The 26,301-nt window shown below is 35.9% G+C and overlaps 1 protein-coding gene across 2 annotated transcripts in view; it reads right to left on the reverse strand.

The window, feature by feature from the left end:
• Window positions 1-1,314: 1,314 nt before the first annotated feature.
• The window catches only part of CNTN5 (contactin 5), a 1,232,567-nt gene continuing 1,207,580 nt past the window's right edge, over window positions 1,315-26,301 (reverse strand). For both annotated transcript variants that reach the window (XM_073239418.1, XM_037025637.2), the window contains 4 exons: window positions 17,449-17,635; window positions 16,898-17,010; window positions 9,148-9,316; window positions 1,315-4,973 (listed from right to left, as the gene is read on the reverse strand). In XM_073239418.1, the coding sequence (XP_073095519.1) occupies window positions 4,870-4,973; window positions 9,148-9,316; window positions 16,898-17,010; window positions 17,449-17,635 (573 nt within the window). In that variant the 3' untranslated portion in view covers window positions 1,315-4,869. The remainder of the gene's footprint in view (window positions 4,974-9,147; window positions 9,317-16,897; window positions 17,011-17,448; window positions 17,636-26,301) is intronic.

Here is a 26,301-nt window from a genome sequence, read left to right on the forward strand (position 1 = left end):
TCTTTGTGTCTTCCTTTTAGTGATGTTAAAATCAATGGGTTTGAGTAATGGAAGCCTGATAATTCTAGTGAAATATTCTTCATCAGCATTTTACCTCATGGTTTTAACTTCTACTCATAATCATTGCCTGTGCAAATTATTTATTATTTTCTTGATACGGCCATTCCATTTGCATTTATTAGCTGTGATTGTTTTATAAAGTTGAGCTATCCTTCCTCAACTGTTTGATTTTCCTGAAAAACAGTCCTTATAGGAAAACAGGATAAATAATTTGTTTCCTTTTTATATTTTAATAACAATTCTCAGAATGATGAATCTTGCATCCAGTTAAGGTAACTGATGATTTGTGTGTATATTAGATATTAGATGTGTGTCAATCCATTGTTAACATTGTTATTTTTGAATCAAGTTCTCCCATCTTTGCTCATGGGAGGTGTTTAAGTCTCCATGTAAGCACAGTAAGAAATCCCAGGTCATCTTGTACATTTTCTATCTGTGACCTTAACTCAGTCATTTCTCCAAGAAAGTTCCTTTTATGGTAAATGGAATTTGGAGACAGACCACAATTTGCACATAACTTACTCATTATTTGTATCATTTGTCCATTAAGGGTGTTTATTGTTCTTCTAGGCCTTCCCAGTGAACAAAGCTAAAATATAGTTTTTAAGAAAAAGATTAAATAAACTATGAATTCATACTGATATTTCAAAATCAAAGGTTATAGGTTTTATTGAACTTTAAAAAATTTATATATTCATTTCTCTTATCCTGAAATTTACTCTTAATACTTTTAACACTTATATTTATATATTGGCTAGTTCAAAAATAATTCTATTAGTTGTGCTACTCAAAAGAAGACCAATAATTGTAGTTCAAGATTTCTGTTTGGGGTGTGTGTGTGTGTGTGTGTGTGTGTGTGTGTGTGTGTGTGTGTGTGTTTTGTCCTTGATATGTATGTTCCATTAAGGATATACTGTCAAAATATTTACTTGAAATATTTATGTGGTTATAATTTTTCTATAATGAAAATCTTTAACTTACCAGCCATATTCTTGATATATAGCTAGTTTTATTATTTTCCATTTATTCTTAATTTTGGGTGGTTGCTTTGTTTTTTCCTTTTTGCTTAATTTTTAAGTTAATGTAAAATATATGTACAGTTCTAAAGTCAAAACGATAAGTTAATAAATAAAGAGCTTACTTGCATGTTTGTTTCTATATCCCATTGTCTCCCTCCTCAATAAGCAACAATTTTTATTAGTCATTAGTTTATTCTTCCATTACTTTTTTTAGCGAATATTAGCAAATACATGTTTGTATTTTTCCTACTTCTTTCCTACACAAAAGGAGCATATATTCATTGTTCTGCACCTAGTATATTTACTTGACATTGAATATTTTTGCTACTTTATCTTAGGGGCAGATTCTTAGACATGGGATTGCTAGGTCAACAGGTAAATCTGCGCAAAATTTTACCAGTTATTGCCAAATTTCCTTCAACAGAGTAGTATCACTTTATGTTTAAGGAGATTTTGAAAATAGTGTTCTCTAACTCCTGAAATACTGAACCAGATTTGGGTTGCCTGGTAATTTGGATACTCACCCAGGTTTGAGAAACCTGTCCTAAAGGAAAATTTTAAGGCCAGCATTAAGTCAAATCCAATTAATTGCTCACTTGGTAAGTGCGAGGTACTGTGCTCCTCACTGGTGAGAAAAATTCAAAGATCCAAAGATGAATATATGATTCTCTTGCAGGATCTCATGGACCAGATGGCAGAGGAGAAGCATTCGCAACAAATCATCGTAATTTCTTATGATTGCTGGCATAACAGAGATGCATACACAGTGCTAAGGAAGCACAAAAGAGTGACTAACTCTGCCTATGAAGATTTACCTGGGATAGATTGGGATGGACAGGTCCTAATAAAAGCAGAAATTTGCATTTAACAAAAGCTTTACAGAATTCATTTAATTAAATTGCCTTCCTGAGAAAATAAATAAATGAGTCTAACTGAATTTATCCATTTGTATTTGCTTCTTTTCTTAGTTTATACCTTGACATAGCTTCCAGTTTTCAAGTTGGGACTACCACAGGCATTTATGGAGATTTTTGAATCTAAAATCTTAACAACAGAGTTCTTACATTTCCTGGTAGTGAAGACACTACCATAATCATGAACACACTCTAGTCTGCATGAAATACATTATGTCATTCATGTACTTGACAGGAGAGAAGATAAAAGTCAATAAAAGAATTATTTATTAAAAAGATCTAATGTTACAAGAACAGTACACAGAACTATTATCTGACTGTGCCTTCCACATGGTATTTACCATTATATATAGTATATATACAGATTGTATACAATATATTTGTTTGACATGGGTCCACAGTACCTTTATTGGAAATGCAAAATGTATTTGCTTTCATGAAATTTTTAAGTAGGGTGACTGTTTTTTTCTTCATGTTTCAATTGACATTGATACAAAAATACAGTCTACTTAGTGATTTAAGACTGTGCTGCTACTGTCCCATCCAAGAAAAAGCTCACTCAGTACTACAGCTAAAAGTTAATGTGCCTTGATAAGGAATGCTGTTCTGCTTTCTACAAAGTAAGTGTGTAATACATAAGTACATAAACACTTAAAACCTGTTTTAAATAGGTTTATGACATAAAATACATATTCTGTTCATGTTGAGTAAAAACATCCCATATCCATGATTCCTGTAAGAATACAACATCAGACATTCTACATGTAAATATTCTGTCAGATGTGTACCATCCATCAGCTAATTGAAAATATTGGTTAATTTGAATTTGTCATATGTTGATATTATATTTATTGGGCTATTTTTTAAGAGTTTCAATAGTAACTTAATTCTTCAAGTCCTTCACTAAGTCTAGTACATAACACCATGAAAAATGAAGAAAATGGTTTGATTAATCAAATATGATGTGAAAATTATTGCCCATTCTTAATATTTACTGTTGCCTCTTTTTTTTTTCAGATGCTTGATTTGTTCCTGCAAGCTATATACCATACTTGGGAGAATACATGTTTTGCCTGCTAAACAGTCTGAAAAGTCAAGCCTCTCCCACTCCAAAGGAGGTGCTCAAGGAAGGCCACTTGGTCATTATTATTCACAGGCTGCTATAGTCACCATCTGTACTAATTTACTATAATGATCTGTTAACTGAGTCTTTGAAATCACTTCTTGTTTGTTTAGGGGTGTCTTGGATATAATTGCTCCAAAGGAATGAGTAACCCACATAAACAGTTGTACTGTGGCTTTGCAACCAATATTTTAGGATGTTCAGAACAGAAATTCCAATCTCTCCTCTGATTCTACAAGGATTAATCTCTAAAGCCAGAACTTTGAGACCAATATTGTTTCATTTTTCTTGCTGTTAAAGATGAAAGTAGAATGAACAGGTTTAGATTTTATAAAAGAAGAGAAACTACTTTTTGTGCTCATATTTAACATTGTCTATAAAAGTATAGTTTCCACAGGTTCCTTTTTGGCATATGACTTTGCAATAATTATTCCTTCTGGCATCCTCTTGGGCAATGTGAGCTCTAGCACATTCACATATTGCTTAGAACTTCTGTAAGATATCATCAAGTTGAAAACTTTAACTTAACTTTCCAAGTATCTAGGATCACCTAGATTTAAGTTGACTATTCAAAGTAGCTATCGGGATTACCTTCCAGTGTATGGCTGGTTGGACTAGCTAAGCCTTTGTACTGAGGCCATGTTTTCACAGCTTAATTTAAAAAAAAATCAATTTATCAAAGACAGCCTCTTTATTTTAATAGTTGGTAAGATTTTAAAGTGTCATGTGATGCTTGGAACTGTTTAAAAACCAAAATTTCTTTGTTATGCTTGAACCATTTTAATCTACGGAGTATCTGTATGCATAATTATTTGCAAACAGATTTCCATTATCCTTAAAATTATTTGCAATTAGAAGAAAACCTTGGATTTAATTCAGCATCTGCTTTGGCAGTAGGCAGGGAGATTGGGAAGCTCTGTCCTGCATTGGTTGTCAGGTTATCACCCTGGGCAGCATATTGGGGTCGGCAGTTTTTAGTGATCATATATTTTTTTGTGACTTTAAACTATCTTTTGTTATTAAAAATAAACATTTACTATATTTTCAGCTAGATAGTATAGTACTTGGTGAAAAACAATAACACTGAAATTCATTTGGCTTCACTTTCTATTTACCTTGTATTAGTGTAAATGGCTTATTCCCTATCCTAATAACTTCCCTATGGATGCATATAAATAGCATTATGACAAATTTTGCTATTTCACTATGCAATCATACAATATTTTTCAAGAATATTTGAGTATACTTATCCCATAGTGGACCACACAACTAGTGTATTTTTTTCATATCTCCTGCCAGTTTGTCAATTAGAACAGTCAGCCAAAGGGAAAATGAAAAACAGTAGACTCAGTCTTTAGCAAACTCTTCATTCTCAGTTTTGTATTTGTGTTATGTGCTAGAGACCAGTTATGTGACGAATGGATGGCACTCAGGGGTATCAGATAGAAAATCAAATTCCAACATATTAAAAAAGTAAAGAATACATTTGACAGAAATTACCGTTGCTTACAAAAAGTCATGACTTACCATCTGCATATTTTTATTAGACCATGAACTGTCCTCTCCATTTACAAAAACCAAAGAGACACCTGATGGATAAGTAATATTCCTCCATCCACCTCCTGTTAAGTGCACCATGTGTAGCCCCAAGTCTTTAAAGCTCATCTCAGGGTCCTGGGTCTCCATTTACACTACACTTAATTCTCCTCTGTTATCAAGCTAAACAAAGAAAGACAAATTAGGTCTGCAGGTTTCACCAAGAGGTTGAAGAAATCATCAATGTCAAGAGCAAGGTCACTGATGATGAAGATGTGGCGATAGTGTGGAGGGTTGGCTGAGCACTGGTGATTTTTCCACCTGTGAAAAGAGAGAAGCATTAAACAGAGCATGTTATTCTAGTTTTGCTTGAGCAAGGAGAGAGCTGTTTTTAGGTGTGTAAGACAAATGAGTACAACCTTGGTCCTGTTTCTGTTGAGGGTGTTCCTTGTAGTTATGAAATAAGACATTGTCTGGGGTTCCCAAAAGTGACATAAAAGGCAGAAGTATACAATGGAATACTGTGTTAAAAGGCTATGCCATGTCTAAAAAACACATCTCACCAGGAGATTCAGTGTGTGTTTCACCAATGATGCACTGATTGGAAACATCCCCAATTCCAGGGATGATCACTAACATAATTTCTATAGTGTATACTTCAGGAAATGGAGCAAACTAATTAGTAAAAGTCTTTGGCAACAGGAATTCCTGATTTAATTACTTCAATTTTTCAACTTAATAATAATAATTATTTAATTAATTTAATTTAACTATGGGTCCTTGATTGATTTGATTGCTTCAGTAGAGCAGGCTGAAGTTCTAGATTCTCAGGTCAAACTTGGCAAAGGGCAGCCATCTTTCATGACCCTTACCTACTCAAGAGGAGAGTTTCTTCCTCTTGAGCCCAAAACGTTGTATTCACTTAATGTATTAGGGTGGTTATTTTGATTACAGTCACTGATGTAAACTGATTAGTCTGAAGTAGTTTAGATAGCTCTGCATAAGCACAAACTAAGTACCACCCTTAGATCTAACTTCAGGAATGGTTCTTCAAGCCAGAAGTCTATCATCATCATGTTTAATATTTAATGAATACTTACCATTTGCTATGCTCTAAAGGCACTAAAGCCTTCATACATATTACCCTATTCTATCCTTACAACATTCTTATGCTGTAAGTACTATTATTTATTTATACCTCTGTTGTAGATGAGGGAACTAGAGCTTAGAAAGATTATAGAACTTGCTTAAAGTCATTGAGCTGGGATTAGTGGAAATAGATGCCCCTAGGTATTGCCTCTCTTAGAACAATGATTGACCTTTATTAAAGCCTTAATGATATATTACTAATAAAATGTCCCACCCAAGGTTTGGAATCATCCTTCTGTCAAGTTATACTCCCTGACCAGATGTAATGTTACTGGAATTTGGGTATGATTTCTGCTACAGAAATAGAGTCTAAATTTATTTTCCAGATGCTTACTTAAGAGCTGAAGAATCATTTGTTTGGTAAATCACACACACACACAAAGCAGCAAATCTTCTTTCCTTTGAAAATTTTTACAGCTAAGGTTCTAATAAAACCTATTAATCAACATACTGGAGAATGTTACATATATTTCAACTTGTACAAAATAGGGTTGTTGTGACGTGCATGGCCACATGTGAGCTATAAGAAAGGCACAATGACAAAGCCTTACTGGAATAGTATGTACATGCTTAATAAATAAAAACTGTGAAAACTTCCTTTCTATTTATTTCAGAGTGGCTGAATCTTTGTTAAATCAACTTACATGACACTTTTACAAAACATCTCACTTTTAGAATGCTAAGTAGAGACTATATCTCAAATTCCACCTAGAATCCACAAAGTGAAAGCATTATTTTGATATGGCAAAACAAAACAAAACATAAACAACAACATTGGACTAAGTTCTAGACCCTTCTGTAAAACTAACTAGTTATTTAACTTGAATGAGTCATTCAACTTAGGCTTTTGGTTTTGGGAAACGATAAGCATGAAACCAAGTGTTGCTCATTTTTTTGTGGGTCTGAGATAGACAATACTGTGAGATTTCACTCTATTAAAACTCAGGAACCAGGTTGCATTAGCTAAAGTTTTTTAACTAAAACATGAAAGTTGACAATTTTTTTTTCAGGGAATAGAAGTTACAAGTTAATTAAAATGTAAGATGGAGAATCAAGTTCTTCGTATTTTCAAGGTTGGGGCTGATTATCTTTATGATACTTTAGAATCTGATTATCTTAGAGTTCCAAGGAACCCAGGAGAGTCAGAGAAGTTTGTTAGAAGTTTGCTAGCAGAATAAAATAAGAGAGTATATGGAAAACACCTGGTGTAATGCCAAGAACATGATCAGGACTCGGTAAATGCCCACTGTACTGTTACTAGAAATTTGAGATTTATGAAGCAAGCAAAGAGGATAGTTGGCATCTTTTCCACTTTTCAAAAATAATCTTCAGTCTTTCACGGCTCTCTTGAATATTTAACCCATACATACACAGTTTAATTGTGAACTAATCATTGTAAAAACATTATTACCTTTCTTGCTTTTGAAACTGTACTTTTACAAATGAATCATACAGTGTATTAAGTTATTGTGTGGCCACAGTGGAATTAAATTCTTAGTTCTTTATACCTGAATTTCTCAAATAGTCAAATTTCCTGTATCTTGTTATTTTTTTTTATTTTTAAGTTTTCATTTTGAAATGATTTTAGACATACCAAATGTTGTAAGAATAGGACAAAGTATTCATATAGATTGCTTAGGTGTTTTTGTTTTACTATTCTCACTTTCTTTTCTCTATAAACATATACATTTTTATGAACCATTTGAAAGTAAGTTGCAGACATGATGTAGCTTTACCTATAGTTCCTAAAAAATAAGACATTGTCTTATACAGCCACAATATAGTTTTTAAAAACAAGAAATTAATGTTGATAAAATATCTAATCTACAGACATTACTCAAATTTTATCAATTGTCCCAACAATGTCCTTTATCTCCTCTTTTATTTTTATGCAATAATTTACTTATTAAGTATTATTTCAATAGCCTTTTCTCAAAGTTTCAGTGTACTTTATTATTTTCTTCTCTGTGTTTGCCTTCTAGCTCACTTTCTAGAATTGAAAAAACTCATACACAATGCCTCTGGTCTTAATCCAAATTGAGAAATATGTTGAATAAATTAAACTCACATGCAGAGTCCTACAGTATATCACTGGATTCTTCTTTTTAGGTTGACAATTCTTCTTGGGAATGGTAGCTTATAAGTAATGCTCATAACTCTCCACTAATTAAATGCACATTAAACATTTTCATACAAGGCTTTAATGAAAATTGCCTAGTATTTTCTTAATGAGAAGTTTGCATATTTAAATTTTTTGCTTCCTTTTTTGACTACCTCAGTGAAAGGTTTACGTCTCCCAAATTTGTAAAACCTTCCTATAATCAGTTTTCCTTGCTAGTATAATAATGATAGTAGTGGTGAGGATGTATGGCCTTGGACCCAAGCATATGTGGTTTGAATCCTGGTCTTTCCACTAAGTAATAGTGCGGTCTTAGGCAAGTAACTTAAATTTTCTTTGTAAAATATGAATAATAACACCTATCTCATATAATTGTTTCTAAGGCTAAAATAATATGATGTATGTAAAGCATTTATGACTATGCATGGCATACAGTAAGGGTTCAAAATTGTTAATATTGATAATAATAATGATGGTGCTCAAATAAGTTCAGGAGATCTAATGTACAGCGTGGTGGTGATAGTTAATAATCCTGTAGTATGTGCTTAAAAGTTACTAAGAGAGTAGATTCATTTAAAATCACAAAAAATAAATGGTAGTTACTTGGTCTGATGGAGGTGTTAACTAACATTATTATGGTGATAATTTTGCAAGATATAAGTGTATCAAATTAACACCTTGTACACCTTAAACTTACACAATGCTGTATGTCAGTTATGTCTCAACAAAGCTGGAAAACAAGACAAAAACATAAAAACTATCTCAATAAAATTTATGATTTATTTTGAAATTAATCGACATGATCGAATTTTAATTTTAAAAAACATTTCATTTAAATCTTCCTGTCCGTTACTCTCCACTATTTAATATTGAGGATAGGCAAGACAATAGAGAAACAGGTATGTTAAACTAGTGCAGTACCAGTTTAAAGGTCATATTGCAAAGCCCAAGTGGCCAGCAGGTGCTGCTTAAGACCAGGGCAAGCAATTTCACAAATAAGGACATTCTAATGAAAACATTGACTCCTTCTAGATTTGTAGAAATTCAACAATTCTGAGCAGACTACCATTGTTCATATGAATCAGAGGATGGTATGGAAATCAGAGTGAGAAAAGAGACTTCTCGAAATCTTTGAACCATGGAGCCCATCATATTAATTTTCATGAGGCTTACACCATTTCAACATTGTTGATGGTCATCAGATTAAAGTTGCTATGTCAAACTCACCTGAATATGATGGTACCCTGATCTGGGAACTAGCCGTTCCATCCCCTCCTTCGCTGTATGCTCGCACTTCAATAATGTAGACTCCAGCATCAGGGAGTGGTACTATTGCTTGAGGTTTCTGTGTTTCAATAACTTGACTGTTGCTGTGACCCTCTTGCCTATAAAAGACCTGGCAATAATAACAGAAGTTTAAACATTTGATACTCAGTTGAGGACTTCAAATGTTTATTGACTGCCTACTACATGTCACAGTCTGAGCTAAGCACAGGGAGCTTCCAGCTTAGACAGACATGTAAGCAGAAGCAATGTATGTGTTATATGCAGCAGTAGAAGTATACGTAAGGTGCTATGAAGTACAGAAGAGTTTAATTTTGTCTGTGGATTAAGGAAAATGGGATGTGGTGGTTAAGCTAAATAAAAGATGAGTAGAGTTCACCAGTGAAAGAGGGGAAGAGAATTCTAGGGAGATAAGAGAAAATTTAAAAATATATCTAAGCAATAAGAAACTACAGCATTAGACTATGGAATGGAAAGAAGATGCATGCAGATAGTGAAAAATGAGACTTGAGCAGCAGATTGTGAAGGTACAGTTCCCTGAAAGTCTTTTATTTCTGGTTATTGAAATACTGAGGAAGTACTCAGTCTGTTATTTGAAATTGTTTGAAAGAAGTAAAGAGAAAGTTTGTTAAACGAACCAATGATAAATTTAGGAAATGGCTGAAGAGTTAAAAACAATTTTTTAGATTTTATTTTTACTTTTGGGGTTGTTTGCTTTTTGGTGAACTGGCATTTGGATACTTTGAGTAGCAAAGTTAAGGCTTTTCCTGACATCTGTCCAATGGAACTAGAATTGAACATGTATTCATGGCAAACAGTTGCAGAACTTCAAATTAGGACACAGAATTATCCTGTGTTTACATATTTGAAAACTAAGGTCATAGATATTTTACAATTTATACAAGATCATGTGGCTAGTTAGGGAAGAAATTGCATTAGAAGGTTAGCATTCTCATGATCAGTTTAGGGCTCTGTACTACACTGTTCTCTGTATTGTACTGTTTCTACTCATTTGCCTTCATCAAACTTTTTTTGTGTGTATAATAGTCAAGTAGCAGGAATTAAGATATTTTTAAATGAATTTTTGTTCAGTTTCATTGTTTTTGTGTTTTCTCATAAATAAGTACTGGTGTTACATTCTGATTGTTTTTGTAATGGAAAGAGTGATGGCTTTGCAATCATACAGATCTGTGCTCAAAACAATCTCCTACAAAACAAAACAAAAAAACCCAAGCTAAACCAAAAGAAAACACATGTCCTACACATTTCTGTCTGGGCAAATTTGAGTAAATTGCTAACTTTTCTAAACCTCAAGTGCCTCTACTGTACAGTGGAGATAATGACATCTATTTCAGTTTTGTTAGGAGAATGGAATGAGAGGATGCATATAAAGCACCCAACACAGGACCTGAGCATGGCACGCTAAAAAAGGAAAGTGTCTTCTTCTGTTGCCATTGTTATTTATTGCCTGTGGTCAGTATTTCAAATGCATCATAAAAGATGAACTGTCTTGGGAAAATAGACAAAAATGTATTAATACATTTTGTGTATAAGAAATGTGTTTTGAGCTCAAACTAACCCACATCCAAGACAAAATAATTTTGAAAAGCAGTATTTTCCTGTACTGAAGCCTGCCTGTACTTGATCCTCCCATCTGCATCCTGGTGTTGGATGCTCCCTCCATGTCACTTCCTCCATCTTTCATGCATTTAAATTTATTTCAGGATCTTGGGAAAGAAATAACTTCTCCTTAAAAGTATGTAACACATGCAATAATTGTACCTACTGAAATCCATAAAGGGAAGGAATCCATAGCTTCAATGTAGTTGCAAAGTGATAAGATCATCAGATATTTTTTCGGGATCTAATGTGGGGCAGGAACGGTGCAATCGATATACTGGAGATTCATCAGAGAGCAAGACCACATGGTACCTGCCTCCATGACCCTTACGGCCCAACAGTACAGACTGACAACAATGCAGTCAACTGTGGTATATACTGCAGTAGGAACCATATTCAGTGCTATAGTAACTCACAGAGTCGGAATTTAGTCAAAATTTAGAGAATTAGGAAAACTTCTCAGAGGATGCCATAGTGGGTTCTTTTGGCTTAAAAAAAAATGACAGTTGTATCAGAATTTATGCTTCTTATTTTGACTACAGCAGTGAATGAATTAGAATTCTGATCATTCACATGAGGTAATTAGAGAGAATTTATGGCAACAGGAAAGTATGTAAATTGGTGAGGATTGGCAGGGGAGTGACTATTGTAGAGGACATTGTTACTATGGTTCAATAAATTACAATTCTATGACAAAGAAAAATGCAGTCAGTAGTGCATATCTAATGTTGCTGTAAAATTGAGTTGAAGGAAAATTTGTGGATCAGTTGAGATTTAGGAACAAAAGGGTAAAGGCAGGAAAAATATCAGTTAATGGCATCAAAAGGAGTTTGAGATTAAATGTGGCTTTTATCAGCACATCCAGGGAGATGTGGGACCAGGAGTTAGCAAGTAGGTATACTAAGTGAAAAGATACATTAAATTAATGGTTAGTCTTAGGTGTTTTAGAGAATCTTGGCTCATTTTAAATTCCTGATTTAGAAAAAATGAATGACAATGAGAGATACGAGGAAGTTAAGGAGTTATCAGGACATGTCAGAAATAGTTATTGACAGTAAGGAGAACAGGGTGCACTTCGAGAATGTGTGCATTCAGATGGGCAGTTGCAATGACAGCTACTTTGGGCATAAACAAAATTGTCTCATGTGTTGTCAAGACTATTCCCAAATTCTACTTTAAAAAACTTAGAGCAGTGAGTTTTGCAAAGAGATGAGCCCAAACACAAAATTAATGGAGCCCTCCTATTTTCAAAGGTATGATTCGGAAATCTAGCCTAGATGTCTAATGGTAACATAATAATGGGATTAATGTGCTTAAAAATATAACATAGTACATTTTGCTTGTTCTGCCTATGAGTGCCCTGGGGATGGGTGGATCTTATTAAGGGGAAAGCTTATTCGGGGAAAGAGCATTCGGGACAACTGCTCTTCATGACAAGAGGGTGAGGGACCTGAAGCTGTAGTAGCAAGGGTGGGTAAGGAGGGGTCATCAGGATGACAGAGGCTAGATGAGAGGAAGCTGGGACGCACAAGCGCCAGTGAGAAACGCCTGGCTGCGCCGCGGCCGGAAGCACTTCTACAAACAGGATTTATCTGGGCAACTTTTACACGTGTGATCGTACGGTGGCCCTTTCTCCCTCTATCATCTCCTGCCAACACTTCCATAATGTTGGCTTTATATGTGTATATATTTGACATTACATAAGCGAATTCTGTTTTGATTTTTATATTTGACATTATATAAACGAATTGTTTTGATTTTTAAAAAAGATTTTGTTATGAAAAATTTTAAACATAATCAAATGCACAGCGGACAGTATAAGCTATGGTATGTGAGTCTTTCTAATTTGTGGGTAACACAGGAAAGAGGCTGAGCCCCTAACATGGAGTGAACACAAGATGAAGGAAGAGCTGTAAGATAGAGGAAATTGGTGAGACTAAAATGCCCATAGACTTTAGAGTCCCTGAGAAGCTGGGGAAATAAAATTCCACAGGGAATACAATATCATTCCAAGTGTACATATATCTCAGGAGTGTGGAAGGTCTTAACTGATATCTACGTTGAATAAATGAACAAAACTTCTATCTGTATTAATGGATCATTTAATAACAAGTAAACTGTGAGCTTGATTTCCTCCTTTGTCCTTAGCTCTGTGAACAGGCAAACGGTGGAGGTGATGGAGGGCATGCATGGTGAAGTGGCTGCTTATCTAGGACAGGATAGAAAAGCAAAACTGTTTTCTTGGTATGCAGCCCGAGGACCTTGTCCTGAATTCTTTCTAACTGCACATGTCTTTTCTGAATGTATAAAAGTTTCCCTTGATGGGGAAAGAGATATTTGTGTAACAAAAGCAAAAGGTAACCCATTTCCAGCATACTTTTGATTCTTCAAACTTCTCTTTATCTTGTTAATGGAAGCTGCGATGTCTTGAAATCATCGCTTTTAATCTGGACTTCTTATTCGAAATCCCAAGAGGTCCAGGATCTTTTGGATGATCTCAAAAAACAGCGAGAAATTTCGCTTCTAGGTAATGCTTAACATTCATTTGGATGGATTAAATTTTAAAGTGTCACCAATGACACAAACTTATAAGGCTCAATTCCATCCTACTTTCACTATATTCTTGTCACCTTTAAGGTCTTTGATAAAGTTTTGTGATGGGGAATACCTCCTTTTTCTCCTAATACTTTTGCACAAAATTTCTCTTGTCATTGTATCTTTCCCTAGTAACGCCCTTATGTAGATTGCTGGCATGTCAGTCTCTGAAATCAAGTAAGGATGTAAGACCCACGCTTTTTTAGAAAACGGATTGGTCCACTCCAATGGTCAATTCCAATGACTGGTCAAATTCTACTGTTTTAACTTGTCTTATTATGCTAATTTTGTGGTTTATTTTTGAGAATGAGTTGTATCCCGTATATAGTATCTTAATTATAAAAAAGAGTTGAATGATTTTTTTATGAATCAAGTCTATGGATCAAATCTATTTCTCTCCCTATTTACTATTTTTCAGTCATTTTCACAGTCTGATAAACTTCCAGATGAAGGCTTCTCTGAACTCATCTACTGGACTCACACTGGACTTAATGCATAAGGTGAAATACACGATCCCTGCATTTTAAACCTCAGGGATTGATTGTAAGTTTCCAGCCGCAAAGCTATATACTATGCACATTTCTAGTGATCCCTTTTGCTTATGAAAGTAAAGCAACTTGACAAAGAAAAAGAGTAAAAATTACTTCCTTTTGATATTCCAATTAATTGTGGAAGCTCTCCTCTACCCTGATTAGCAGGAAGTCCTTCACCACAAATTTTCAAAGAATCACATGTGGTAAATGAGTCAGTGTAAGGACTCAAGGCTACCTCAAATTAACCTCATGGAAAGAGAAATGATTAGTGAGCTGATGTTACCCTATTTTGGGCAGTCTTTTGGAACTGCTATGCACAATTGTACATCAGAAATTCTGGCCTTCTATTATACTGGCATCAGGCCACTCTGGATCTGGCAGTAGGTCTGGGAATGTAGTAGGATTGAGAGGTCTCCTTCCTCTGAATATCATGCCTGGCCCTGGCGCCTCCTTGTTTGTGTGAGCCAGATGGTACAGCTCTTTAATCGCAATGTAGGTCTTCGTCTAGGCGGAAGTAGTTTTCCTCAAAGTAACACTCACAAAAGGGGGCTGCAAGCTTGTATTCTCTGGTTTTCATCTCTTTAGTTTATATTTGCAACTGTGGCTTCTGATGGCATTCCGGTCCTACGGAGCCTTTGTCAGGAGCAGCTTTCATCCCTAGCTACCTGTCCTGTGAAACCCAGCCCTTCGCAGGAGAATCAGGGCTTTGTGTTAAAAGCTAGTCCTCGGTCTAAAATCCCTTTTCCTCCTGGGGTCCTTTGTGTCATTTCTGCCAGTAGGTCTCTCATTGGGGATTATCTCATCCATCAGAAGTTCTAAGAAGGTTCAGTTGCAAAAGAATAGGCTTTGTGGTCTTGCTCCATTTGTTATCAACAGACTTTTGTGGGAACCAGCTGTTCCTTCTCAGGAACATAAGGAGGTGCAAGCATTCCAGGAAATGTGTACCTACTTGTCATTAATTTATACAACTAAGATGGACCGTGCTAGTTATTCTTCCCCCACAAGAAGGTGACCTGTGCTGTCTTCCTTAGGACAGAGTTGACAGGCAACTTCTGAAGATCAGTTTCTTTTGTTAACATCATTATTTCACCTAACCAGATACTTTTCTCTAACAACAATAAGAATGATAGTAGCTATTTTTAAATGAGTACCTTCTATATATTGAGCATTTTCCATAAATTATTTTATTTAATCCTTAAAATAATCCTACATGATTGGTATTATTTTATTGCTATTTTTGCCATTCTTTGAAGGTAAGGAGATGAAACTCAGAAAGAGTAAGCAACGTGCTCAGACTTAGACAGGCTTTGAACTGAAGTCTGTCTGACTCAGAAGCCAGTGCTCTTTTTCCCACTACAAAACAACAATTGGGAAGTGGAAAAAAAAATTTACTTCTGGTAATATACATGTATGAACAATTGTATAAGATACTTTCAGCTATATCAACATTAATTAATTTATTCATTAGAGGCTTTGGGGATAAAATGATGGGTAAGTCAGTCTTTGCCTTCAATCCCATATAATCTAGTTGGGGATGCAGTCACACACAGAGGGGAAGAGCAATGACAGAGGTGGAGGGGACAACTGTGAGCACAATTCCCAGGCAAGAAGGGCCGTCTTGCCTGGGGACCCCATGCCCAGCCTCACATGTGCTTCAGGTCATGTGGCATTTCTCTTCTCACATGAGAGGTACCTGAAGCTCGTAGTTCTTCCCTGTGGCCCTCTCCCTTTATCAAGCCCTTTCTTGTGTTCTACTCTGCCTTTCCAGTTTGCCTGCCATAGTTTTAATAACAATTGATTGTTTCTTGGATGGTCTATTGCCATTCCCAGCTGTGCTGCTGCCTCAGTTCATTGAGGAAATATTTGCCGTAAAGGACACATTGTGAGGACATAGTCATCTGGCAAAGGGTATGGAAAGAGGAAGGCTAAGGAAAGGGTACAGAAAATGGCTCACCTGCCCTCCCCCAAAAGATCATATTCAACATCCCTGAGGATTAAGACAAATTTGAGTGTGTGTTCGAGCATGAGGATGTCTGTTATCTAAACTAATTACAGTCTGTAAGAAATGCTACAGTTTGTGTCTTAGAAATGATTAATGGGAATTACTTACCCTAAAAAATATATTCCATTTATAACTTGCTCAGATATTAGTTTCAGAATTTTAGCACTTTATATACAAAGCACTGTGTTACCATCTCTGATATTTGAAAAGACACCTAGATGATGCTTTTCAGTCTAAATATTATCACCAAAATGTTTAAAAATTCTTCTATAAATAATATTCAGCTAATGGTTCTGTATGGAGTTTAAGCAATAAATAGAATCTGACATTACAAAACAGGAATTTGAAATTCAGCCAATCCAACACATAGGCCACATATATTTAAAAATCAGAGACAAAGTTGTTAAAACAAACTGCCTAAATGTTTTCCTATTTCTGGATCTCTTACTGGCATATAGCCAGACAGCCCTGTGGGAAAGTTACTGTTTTGGAGCTGCTGTTCTCCACGGACTCTTCCCCAACCAACGTGCTGGCCCTAGCAATTTTTTTCTTGTCTCCTTGCTAATAGAAAGTTTTCCTACTCAAGCTAAGTTGTCTTCTCTGTGCCATCTGCCAGAAAAGTTCATCTGCTGGGAGATGATGCCAGGATTCTCTGCCTAAGGTCTGCTGGTCCTGACGCTGTGCTTCACAGAGCCATCTTCACCCTGTATTTGGATCATTGCTGCTTTTCCTATGCATTCCCTCCCCACATGTTGTGCAGTTGAAAATGAGTTTGCCTGCCTTAGCTTCTCTGCTGCAGGGAAGGCTCTTTTTGAGATAAAAGTAGAAAATGATTTAGAAAAAAACCACACGTCAGTGGATTTTTTTAAGCCTTGTTAATTGTTCATCCTCGCAATAACAATTTTCGAGATGAATGTCTATACAAAAGAGAAGAAATACTGACCTTGTAGCCCATGACTTCAGATTCATTGGCTAGCGGTCTGACAGGTTCCCAGCCCACAGAGAGCTGAGGGCCTTGCTGGTCCCACCTGAGGTTGCTGGGGGCTTGACTAGGGGCTGCAAAATAAGAAGTAAAAGTGAACTGACAGGGAATTCTAAATACATTCACTTACATCCTTGCAAGGATGTCAGTCTTTTCTTGTGTTCAGTGGTTGGCTGGCACCACAGGCTTCCTTCCCGCTGGAGTCAGATAAGGAGGGTTTTGCTCCAGGAGTGTCATTTTAATAGCTACTCTTCTGAGCTTTGGAACCTGCATCCTTTTATCTCTCTTCTGTGTCAAAATCGCTTAGCCTTGTATCACAGGAAGATAACCTTTATCTACTGTGAATGCAAAATTTTCAGAGCTGGTTTTGGAATTCAGATCTAAGCATTGAAACAAGACTATGAATCAAAATTCCCCTTCAACTCTGCTGATTCTGTACTCAAGTGGCTTTCAGCTATGTTAAAAGACGTTTCCCTTTGGTCTGAAACAAACAGAAAGCCCAGGTCACTTACGGCATTTCTTGGTGGCTGCGCTCACTTCGCTGCTAGGTGGCCCATATCCAGCTCCATTATAAGCCCTCACTGTGAAGTGATATAATGTATTTCCTTCTAATCCTGTCAAGATGATAGATGACTCATTGCCCCTAGTTTTGACTGTTTCTGCTGCATCTTCTTGTTCCATGTCTTTCCGATAACCAATCTGTCAACAAATTATCACATGAAAGATTAATTTTAAAATTTCCCCTGTGCTTGTGATTGTTTGAACTATTTTTTTGGGAGGGGGGATGTTTCTCAACCCCCTAGGAAACCACTCCTGTACCATCCTATTAGCAGATAGTTAATGAAACCAAAGTCAGTCCTGGTCTCCGTCTGTTGTGCATCTCTGCGCATAACAGCGCCTTGATAGCGCTCAGCACAGCGACAGGCGGCGCTACCTTCTAACCAGGGAGTGTGACTTGCTCAGAGAGCAGAAAACACATCCTGACACCGAGGAAGAATCAATCAAAGAAACTGAAGAAATGCCGTTCTCTCATAAGTCATCAGAACCACTTACAATTCAAGACCATGGACTTTTGAATGAATTATTTAAGAAAGAGGCATGAACAATATTTCCTCCTCGGCCCCACATAAAGGTGAATCAGGACACTAAGATGACAGATACTTTGTAGCGCTCTTAGTGCAGAGAGATCACATTGCTAGGTTGGGGGAGGGAGGCAGAAAGGAACAGCTTTTCGTCAAAGCACAGTTTGTGCACTGAAATGGTCTTTCCTGCTTATAAGCTCACTGTGGCTGATCTCATAGCAAATTTGATCCCTTTGGGAGATTTAGTCTCTGTGTACCTAAAACTTTACCCTGTTCAGATACTAGAACTTAACCATGAACAAATGCATACAACAGTAGGTTTTTTTCCCTCTAACTATGTTCTATGGCAAAACTAATGGAACGGTAATCCTTTATTCCCCAGTTAATTACTGTGGTGAAAAAAGTGGATCACTGCAGCCATTTCACCCTCCTGCAAATGCTTTGTCTATTGTAGAGACTAGAAAGCCAAACACCACTTTTCCAGATGCTCTTTCAGCTAAGGTTGCTGCTATCTATCGTAAGCAGTAAGGAGTTTGGAACTTGAGATATTCTGGAGCATGCCTACAATTGCATTTCCAGCTGTGGCCAAAGAAAGTCATTATAGGCTCTTATATCTCAGGAAAAAACCATTTGGTTCACCAGGCCCAATTAAAAGGCTTCTAGGCCTCTGCCAGCCTAGATGCTGGCTGAAGGCAAAGGAAATAAGAAACAAGTAGATGAGGAAAGAAGTTATATATTGTAACTGCTGCATTATAAAATGAAGATTATAACAGCTGTGTTTTCTTCCTAGTAAAATTTTTTTTATCTAAACATTAAATAGCTTGGGCCCCTTCTTTTCTTTGGGAATTTAAATAGAGTGTTTCATGGGTAGGTAACTTTCTCATGTAGTTCAGTTAGAGGAGTAGTGAACTTTCCCCCTGAGACTGACAGGTTGACTGACAAAACTTTCTCTGGTGGTACATTTGCATTTGTCAAGGACGTGTTTGCATTCTCTCAGCATGGAACACTGTCATTGTTAATTGTTACTTTTGGAGAGTTGTCGAATGGGGAAAAGGATGTGTCTGGACACTGAATCCCCAAAGGAATGTGGGACACTGGAGTTCAATATCCATTTTGCCCACCTTCCATGTGTCTTCCTGCACTGAAGAACATGGAGGGCTAAAAATCATATTCCTCAGGCTCCCTTGCAGTTAGGGCTCTGAATATGTTTTAGGCTCAGCCAGTCAGGTGAATGTGTCTGAGATTTGGAAGTAAAAGTGAGATGGAGTCTGAACTTGTGCTGCTTCTGCTTTTCTGCTGGCAAGCACGGCAACAGAGATATTATTTTTCCTTCTCCCCGCAGTGGCAGCATGAATAAATGACTCACTTTCTAATCATTAGCTTTATGGGAGTCAAGAAGCAGGGCACAGGAAATCCATTTTTTTGCTGCAAATCACAGCAGACGCGGCAGGATTCTGGTGCTGGAAACAATGGCAGAACCTCCAGAGCACAGCAGCATCTTGAATGCGGTGCCATCCTGGTCCCGGTGGCCTCCTTCACCAGGGCACTAAAGTGTGCATCTGGGGCTGGTGGCTTCCTGCTTTTGGGAGGATTCAGCTTCTTTGTGGCTTGGTCCTATAGTTTGGCTTTAAGAGTTATTCTTATATTTAACTTGATAATTTTGTAAAACACTTAGAATCTACAATAAAACACTTCTTACTTAAACCTAGTTAGAGGAATTCAGTTCTTTGCAACTAAATGCTGCCTGATACATCTACACAGATTTCTAATTTATATATTTACTTACGAAGGTTAATATGATAATCAAGTTCCTATTTCTCATTCCTGTCTCTTTACATATTCAAACTGGCATACAGCTGAGTGACTGAACTTCAGAAATCTGATTATGGTAGAGTCCTCTAATACTGTATTTAATATGCTGGTGGCCCCAATTTTCCCAGTTCTGAGAACTAGCTCATCTTTCTTGGTCTTTGAGCTTATTTTTAACTGAAGAAATCTAAGTTACTTTCAAACTACAAAGTTGACTTAGGTATTCTTGGATGAACAAATGCTTATCTTTCCTTTCTAGTGATGTATCTGATTTCCAGTTCTCTGTTTCAATTTTCTTTGGTTGGATTATTTTAAATTAATTAAAAGTAAGTATATCTTAGGGAATTAAGTGTGATGAAATTTAACAAATTACAGATTTTGATACAAATATAGATTTCAATAAAAATTCTGGACTTTTAAATATTGAATGTTTAATGTTCTGATTCATCACCACAAAATCAAATATCCTTAGTAAAAGATAAAATGTTCCCTAAGTAACCAGTTATGAAAAAACAAATTACAGCTGCACCCCTAAAATCCAGAGATAAATCTAAAATATACACATTATTTGTAACATTAAAAAAGAATGGGAGGAGTTGTTACTTTCACAGTGAAATGATTATTATTTACCAAATTTTACCATTTTTATTCAGTATTGTGTTTCTTGAATTTAATAAACACAGCACTATTTCCTGCTGTTACTTGATGTTGCAAAAAGGAAATCTGATGTTTGAATGTTTAGAAGTATATACATTCTTTCTGCTGAGGGAGACTAAAAGATTTTTTTTTAATTTTTGTTTTTAATAATTGAAATGCACATTGAATGTAAGTATTTCATCTGCCTTTGAGTTCTTAAAAATTATTAATTTGACTATTTGTTCAAAAAATGTTTTTGAATATGAATTATTTACCAAACACTGCCTGCAAGCAACTGGGGATTACTGTGAATCAAAAAGGACATGACATAGGCAGAACACAGAGGAGTTTTAGGACACTGAAACTATCCTGTACAATATTACAACAGTGGTACATCACACAATTCTCAAGCCCTTAAAATCTACACCAAGAATAAACCTAGTTTAAACTCTGGATTTTGAGTGGTAATGATACAACAATGTAGGTTCATCGATATTAACAAATGTACCACTCTGGTGGCAGATACTGATGGGAGGGAGGTGGTGTGTGGAGACAGGGGGTATGTGGGAACTCCACTTTCTGCTCAGTTCTTTGGAGACCTAAAACTGCTCTTAAAAATAAATTTATTAATTGAAAAGAAGAATAGCCAAAATAGCCCTTAAACAAATAACCACACAAATGTAAAATGGTACTTTGGAAGAGCTACTTCTTGTTCTACAATTTGGGATAGGACTCAGTGGAGAGGGGCTGCTCAGAGAAGGCTTTACTAAGAGACAGTTGAGCACTGGTGGAGAAAATGGGAGCTAAGCAGGCGAAGAGTGGGGAAAGCAGAGGAACAGTTGTGCACAGTCTGGAGGGGAGAATGGTGGATATGTGGTCTTGAAGTCCAGGTAGGCTGATGTGGAGGTTGAGGGTGAGTGCGGCTTCATTTGATGCTGGCAACAAAGGCTGGAGCCAGACCTTGTAGTTGGCTGCATTGAGTCAGGAACAATTGTTACCGCATGGAAGGATTTTAAGCAGAGGTGAGATTGGAGTGTACATGTGGCATGGTCAGAATTTGTGTTTTGAAAAGATATACATGGAAAATCGAAGTTTTTCTTTTTTAAAACACATAATTAGATCACTCCTTTGTTAAAACCCTCCAAATTGCACTTAGAATAAATTCCAAACTCTTCACCCTGGTTTCCAAGGCTCTCCCTGGCATAGTCGCTCTGCAATTCTCCAACCTCATCTTAAAGCCCACCTCGCTTTGCTCGCCGTCTTCCAGCGAAACAGGTCTCCGACATTCACCGGCAATCCTGATTTTGGAGCTTTTGAATCTCTCTGGTGGAGATCTTTCACTACTTTTTCTTCCAATGGCTAGCTCCCCTTCATCCACATATGAGCTTAACCAAAAAGCCTCCCTGGCTACTTCTGTAAAGAAACCCTCTTTTATTCTGTTTTATTATTATTATTATTACTTGGAATTATCACTATATGAAACTATCCTAATTTATCTGCTTAATTGTTTGCTTTATATTGGCACCTTGAAAATTTGTCTTAGTGAATAAATGGTTGCAGTATGGAGAAGAGATTGGAAAGGAACTAGAGTAGATACCGGACAGTAACTGGGGGGTCATTGCCAGAGTCTAGATAAGAATTAGGACAGCCTGGACTTGGTTGTGGTGATGGGCATGGAGTCACCAATGGAGACAGACATGGAGAACTCAAGCAGATTTTGGTGATGGAAGAGTTATGGGTTTGGCAAAGAAGGAGTTGTTAAAACAATAATGGTTCCTGAAGCTCTGTGGGGTTTCACTGTTTTCAGTGTACGGGTATTTTTTGGCTACTTTGTTTTTTACTGTTGTTTACTATGCAGTTTTGTATTTGTTGTCATTATTGCTTTTGCTCCATCTATTCTGTCTTCTGGGTAGATATCTACTGTTCATGGACTCAATCTCTTTTGTCCTTCATGTCTGCAATCCTCTCTCTTACCTTAAAATAAAATGTCCTTATTTATTTACTTTGAATTCTGAGGTTACTTCTCAAGTTTTTACTCTGAAGTACTGGTTTAAATATTTAGTAGTGTCAAATTTACATTTCTTGCTTCTAATGAATATTTTATTTTAGTTACTTTGTTTTTAATTTTATTGCATTCTCTTCATATCCTGGATCATTCTTTAAATGTTTTGGACCTTCAACAGTTTGAATATTTATATTAGAAAAAGACAAAAAGCCAACAATCTTTAAATATAGAAGAAATATTGTCATTTTTCCTCACTGATATCTAGAACCATATGCTTGAAGTCTTCTTCTGATTTACAAGAAAATGTTTTATAGAGGAAGGAATTCATATTGAGCCTTACAATTTTTCTTCTTTTATGTAGTTTTTTTTCTGTCTAATCATCCTTGGATCTTATCTAATTGATATTTGACATTGTTCTAAAAAGGAATTGGAAGTTTATTTGAATGGGGAGACATCCATCTTCTGATTGTATCCCCCAGATTAGTGGTCTATGCTGTGCAGGTAGATACCAAATTACCTGTTGTTGGTACAAGCTTCCACTCATACTCCCTGAACAATACAAAGGAATCTACCCAGGCCTGAGCTGAGAGACAGAGCTTTGAGTTTTGTGTGCATGACTGAACTTCATTTCACTGAAGAAAGAGATAAAGCAGAAGAAAGCCAGAGGCTATTTCATGGCTTGCTTGAATCTAGAAGATGGGATTTTGAGGCTGGGTCATTGCACAAAGATGAAAGGAAAGAAAAACACAGAAAATACTACTAATAATTTTGTTTCATACCTCTCATTGCGATTGCATAAGGATTCTCTCTTCTCATGGTTTCATGGTTACTTTAAGGGAAATTAAGAAAAGCTGGTTTTATGTGCTTCCATTCAATTCACTGCGATTCTTAAATTCAAAAGTTGTAACTAATGTAAAGTGAGTGTTAGAAGGCAGACATTTCACTACTAGACAACTTTCTCTAGTAATTCTTCATCTTCAGATAAATACTGAAACATGAAGACCTTTTCCCTACTGATACTTAAATTGCTCTTTCCATTCCTATTTTCTTATGTAACAACTAAGTTCAGCCATGTCCTTCCACTGAGAGTTTTAAAATCCTATATATGGGGAACACATTTCCCATGGAAGATGGATTTGTTTGGGTCAGTAAAGTCTCTGCTTGCTTCATTTGAGCTGATCTCCAGCTTTCTAATCTCTTGAGTGTAGCACTAGGTACCATTATTACATAGGCTATTCACAGTCAATACTCCAAGACCGGCTGACAGTCAGTGTTATTAGATTCCATGCATATTAGCTGCTTTGTTCCCAGAGGTAATTTTACTATAAAAGATGCAATTTATTGAATCAAATTAGATAAATAAACAATTCTTAGTTAAACTTTTGAATATTTATGAGGCGGTTCAACAGTGATTAGAGGATATGAGGTGAGAAAGTTTAAAATGCAGTAGGAACATAATAATGGATATAATTTGCTGGAATAAATTTATATTTATTTTTCCTAGAAGCTGTCACTACTATCTAAGGAAAATATACTCAAGAAGATTGACTATAAACATAATTGAATTTATTCTTAATACATGTAATTCAGTGTAGATCCTTTACCAATATGAATTTATGAGTTCCCTTCCTTACCTTCTTTACTCAAATATTAAAAAATACAGGATATTGAATAGAGAAAATTCTGGGAGCTTTTTTATAACTAATCTACTTGAACATGTTTTGCAAGATGAGCTGTACCCATAAGACATAAGTCTTTAATATATACTAATTAAATGAAAGACTAAAATTTTTATATGACAGTTAATACATTTAGGTAGAACAACACTAATCTTTAAAAATCATTATGCACTTAATCATATTTTATAGTTTTATTCTATATAAGCTACTATAAATGCAGAGTTTTGGAGGTATACAGTTTTAGTATTTATATTAGAAAAGACAAAAAGCCAAAAATCAGTGATACAACCATCTTAAGAAGTTTGAAAAAGAAGTATAATTTTTAAACCCCAATAAAGTAGAAAGGAAGGTGTAAGAAAGAAGCACTACTTAATGGATTGAAAAATAAGATATTGGAAAAAGAAAATAAATAAAATCAATGTTAATTCTTTGAAATTTATAATTCTCTTTTGCTCACTCTTGATCCAAAGAGAGAGGTGGAGAGAGAGAGGAGAGGATCTACAAATTATTGATAGAAAAAATAATACCACCGATCTTAGAGATGGTAAAAAGACAATGATAGAAATGGTGACTGAGTAAAGTGGTTATGCAAATCCTCCCCCAAATGAGAATGAAACAATCCTGGCAAGCATCCAAAAGCAGACAGAAGCTGGAAGTGAGTTCACTCCTGAAAAGCTAGAACTGAGACAGGTAATTAGTTTGTGACCTTTTGGTTTGAGAAGATGACTGTGGTTCCATAAGACTGAAGCCCTACCAGCTGGAGCAGCAAAGGAAGGAGGTTAAGACAAGGCAGCTGGATACCCAAGAGAGAAATTCACGATGTAAGGGAACTGCAGACATGGTAGGATCCTAATCTTAGTGTAAGTGTCAAATTTTTGACTGAATGATAAACTATGCTTGTCCAGGGAGAAACACTGACAGACCAGCTAAAAATGTCAGCAGAGACCAAGAGAAATCTAACCTTAAAAGAGCTTCATTGGGTAGGATTTTTGAATTTGATATTTTTTGAACCGAGTGCAATCTCCAACCTGCATGTACTCAGGAAGGAGAAAAGCGGGTTTCCAAAAGCATGTATTTTTGAAGTTTATTATGAAATATATTGAGTGAAATGTTATAATGTTTGGGATTTGCTTCAAAATAATACAGGAAGATTGATTAAATGGAGTTATATATAAAACAGGTTATTCATTAGTTCATAATTATTGAAGGTTAGTGGTGAGTACATAGAAATGTAGAAAATACTTCTCTATATTTTCATGTTTAAATATTTCATAAAACGAAATTAAGAAAATATACATTCAAAATAAAGATTACAGTTATAATAGAATAAAAAATAGAATGGTGATAAATCTAAGAAAATGTTTGTAAGAATATTGACAGAGGTCAAAGAAGACCTAGAAAAACAGAATATACAATGACCATGGATTAAGAGACTTAATATTACAAGTGGGTAATTCTCCCAAACTTGTTCTGTATAGTTAGCTGTACTCAGAATAACCCAAACTGGAAACACTCCTAATGTCCATCAGTGGCAGAATTATTAACAAATTGCAGGATATTCATACAGTGTAGTTTAGGAGAAAGCATGCAGCAATATAAATGAATCTCACCAATATAATTTTGAGTGAAAAATACAAGATCTAAAAGGCTCCATTTGATTCCCAAACTAGCAAAACCAATCAGAAGTTAGGATACTGTTTTTTGGGAGGGTAAGACTAAGGATAGTGCCTATAGGAGACACAAGGCAGGTCTCTAGATTTTAGTAATGTTTTGTTTCATGACCTGATGGCAGTTATATAGGTATGTTTACTTGGTGGTAATTCACTGAGCCATACACTTATGATTTGTGCACTTTTCTGTGTAAAGGAAAAAGTTTTGCCCTTTCAAAAATAGTCTCAGCCATGATCAGTTAGTCAATTAGGAACTGGCATTTTTATAATGCTAAGCATGTCTTTTGTAAAGCTTCCCCTTTCTTTCTGTGTTCAAGCACTTTGTAAGATTTCCCCACTTCTTCATATTGCAAGGAAGACCATACCTGTATCTACCTGTTCAGCCCTCACTGAGTTAGTACCTTGCTGCCACAAGTACATGCCAGGTGCTCCAGGTAGAAACCCAGCCCTCAAAGGGAAGAAAATTTTATTGCTATTTGGTAAT

This window comes from Manis javanica, chromosome 6 (genome assembly GCF_040802235.1).
Source record: "Manis javanica isolate MJ-LG chromosome 6, MJ_LKY, whole genome shotgun sequence".
In the NCBI taxonomy this organism is placed as follows: Eukaryota; Metazoa; Chordata; class Mammalia; order Pholidota; family Manidae; genus Manis; species Manis javanica.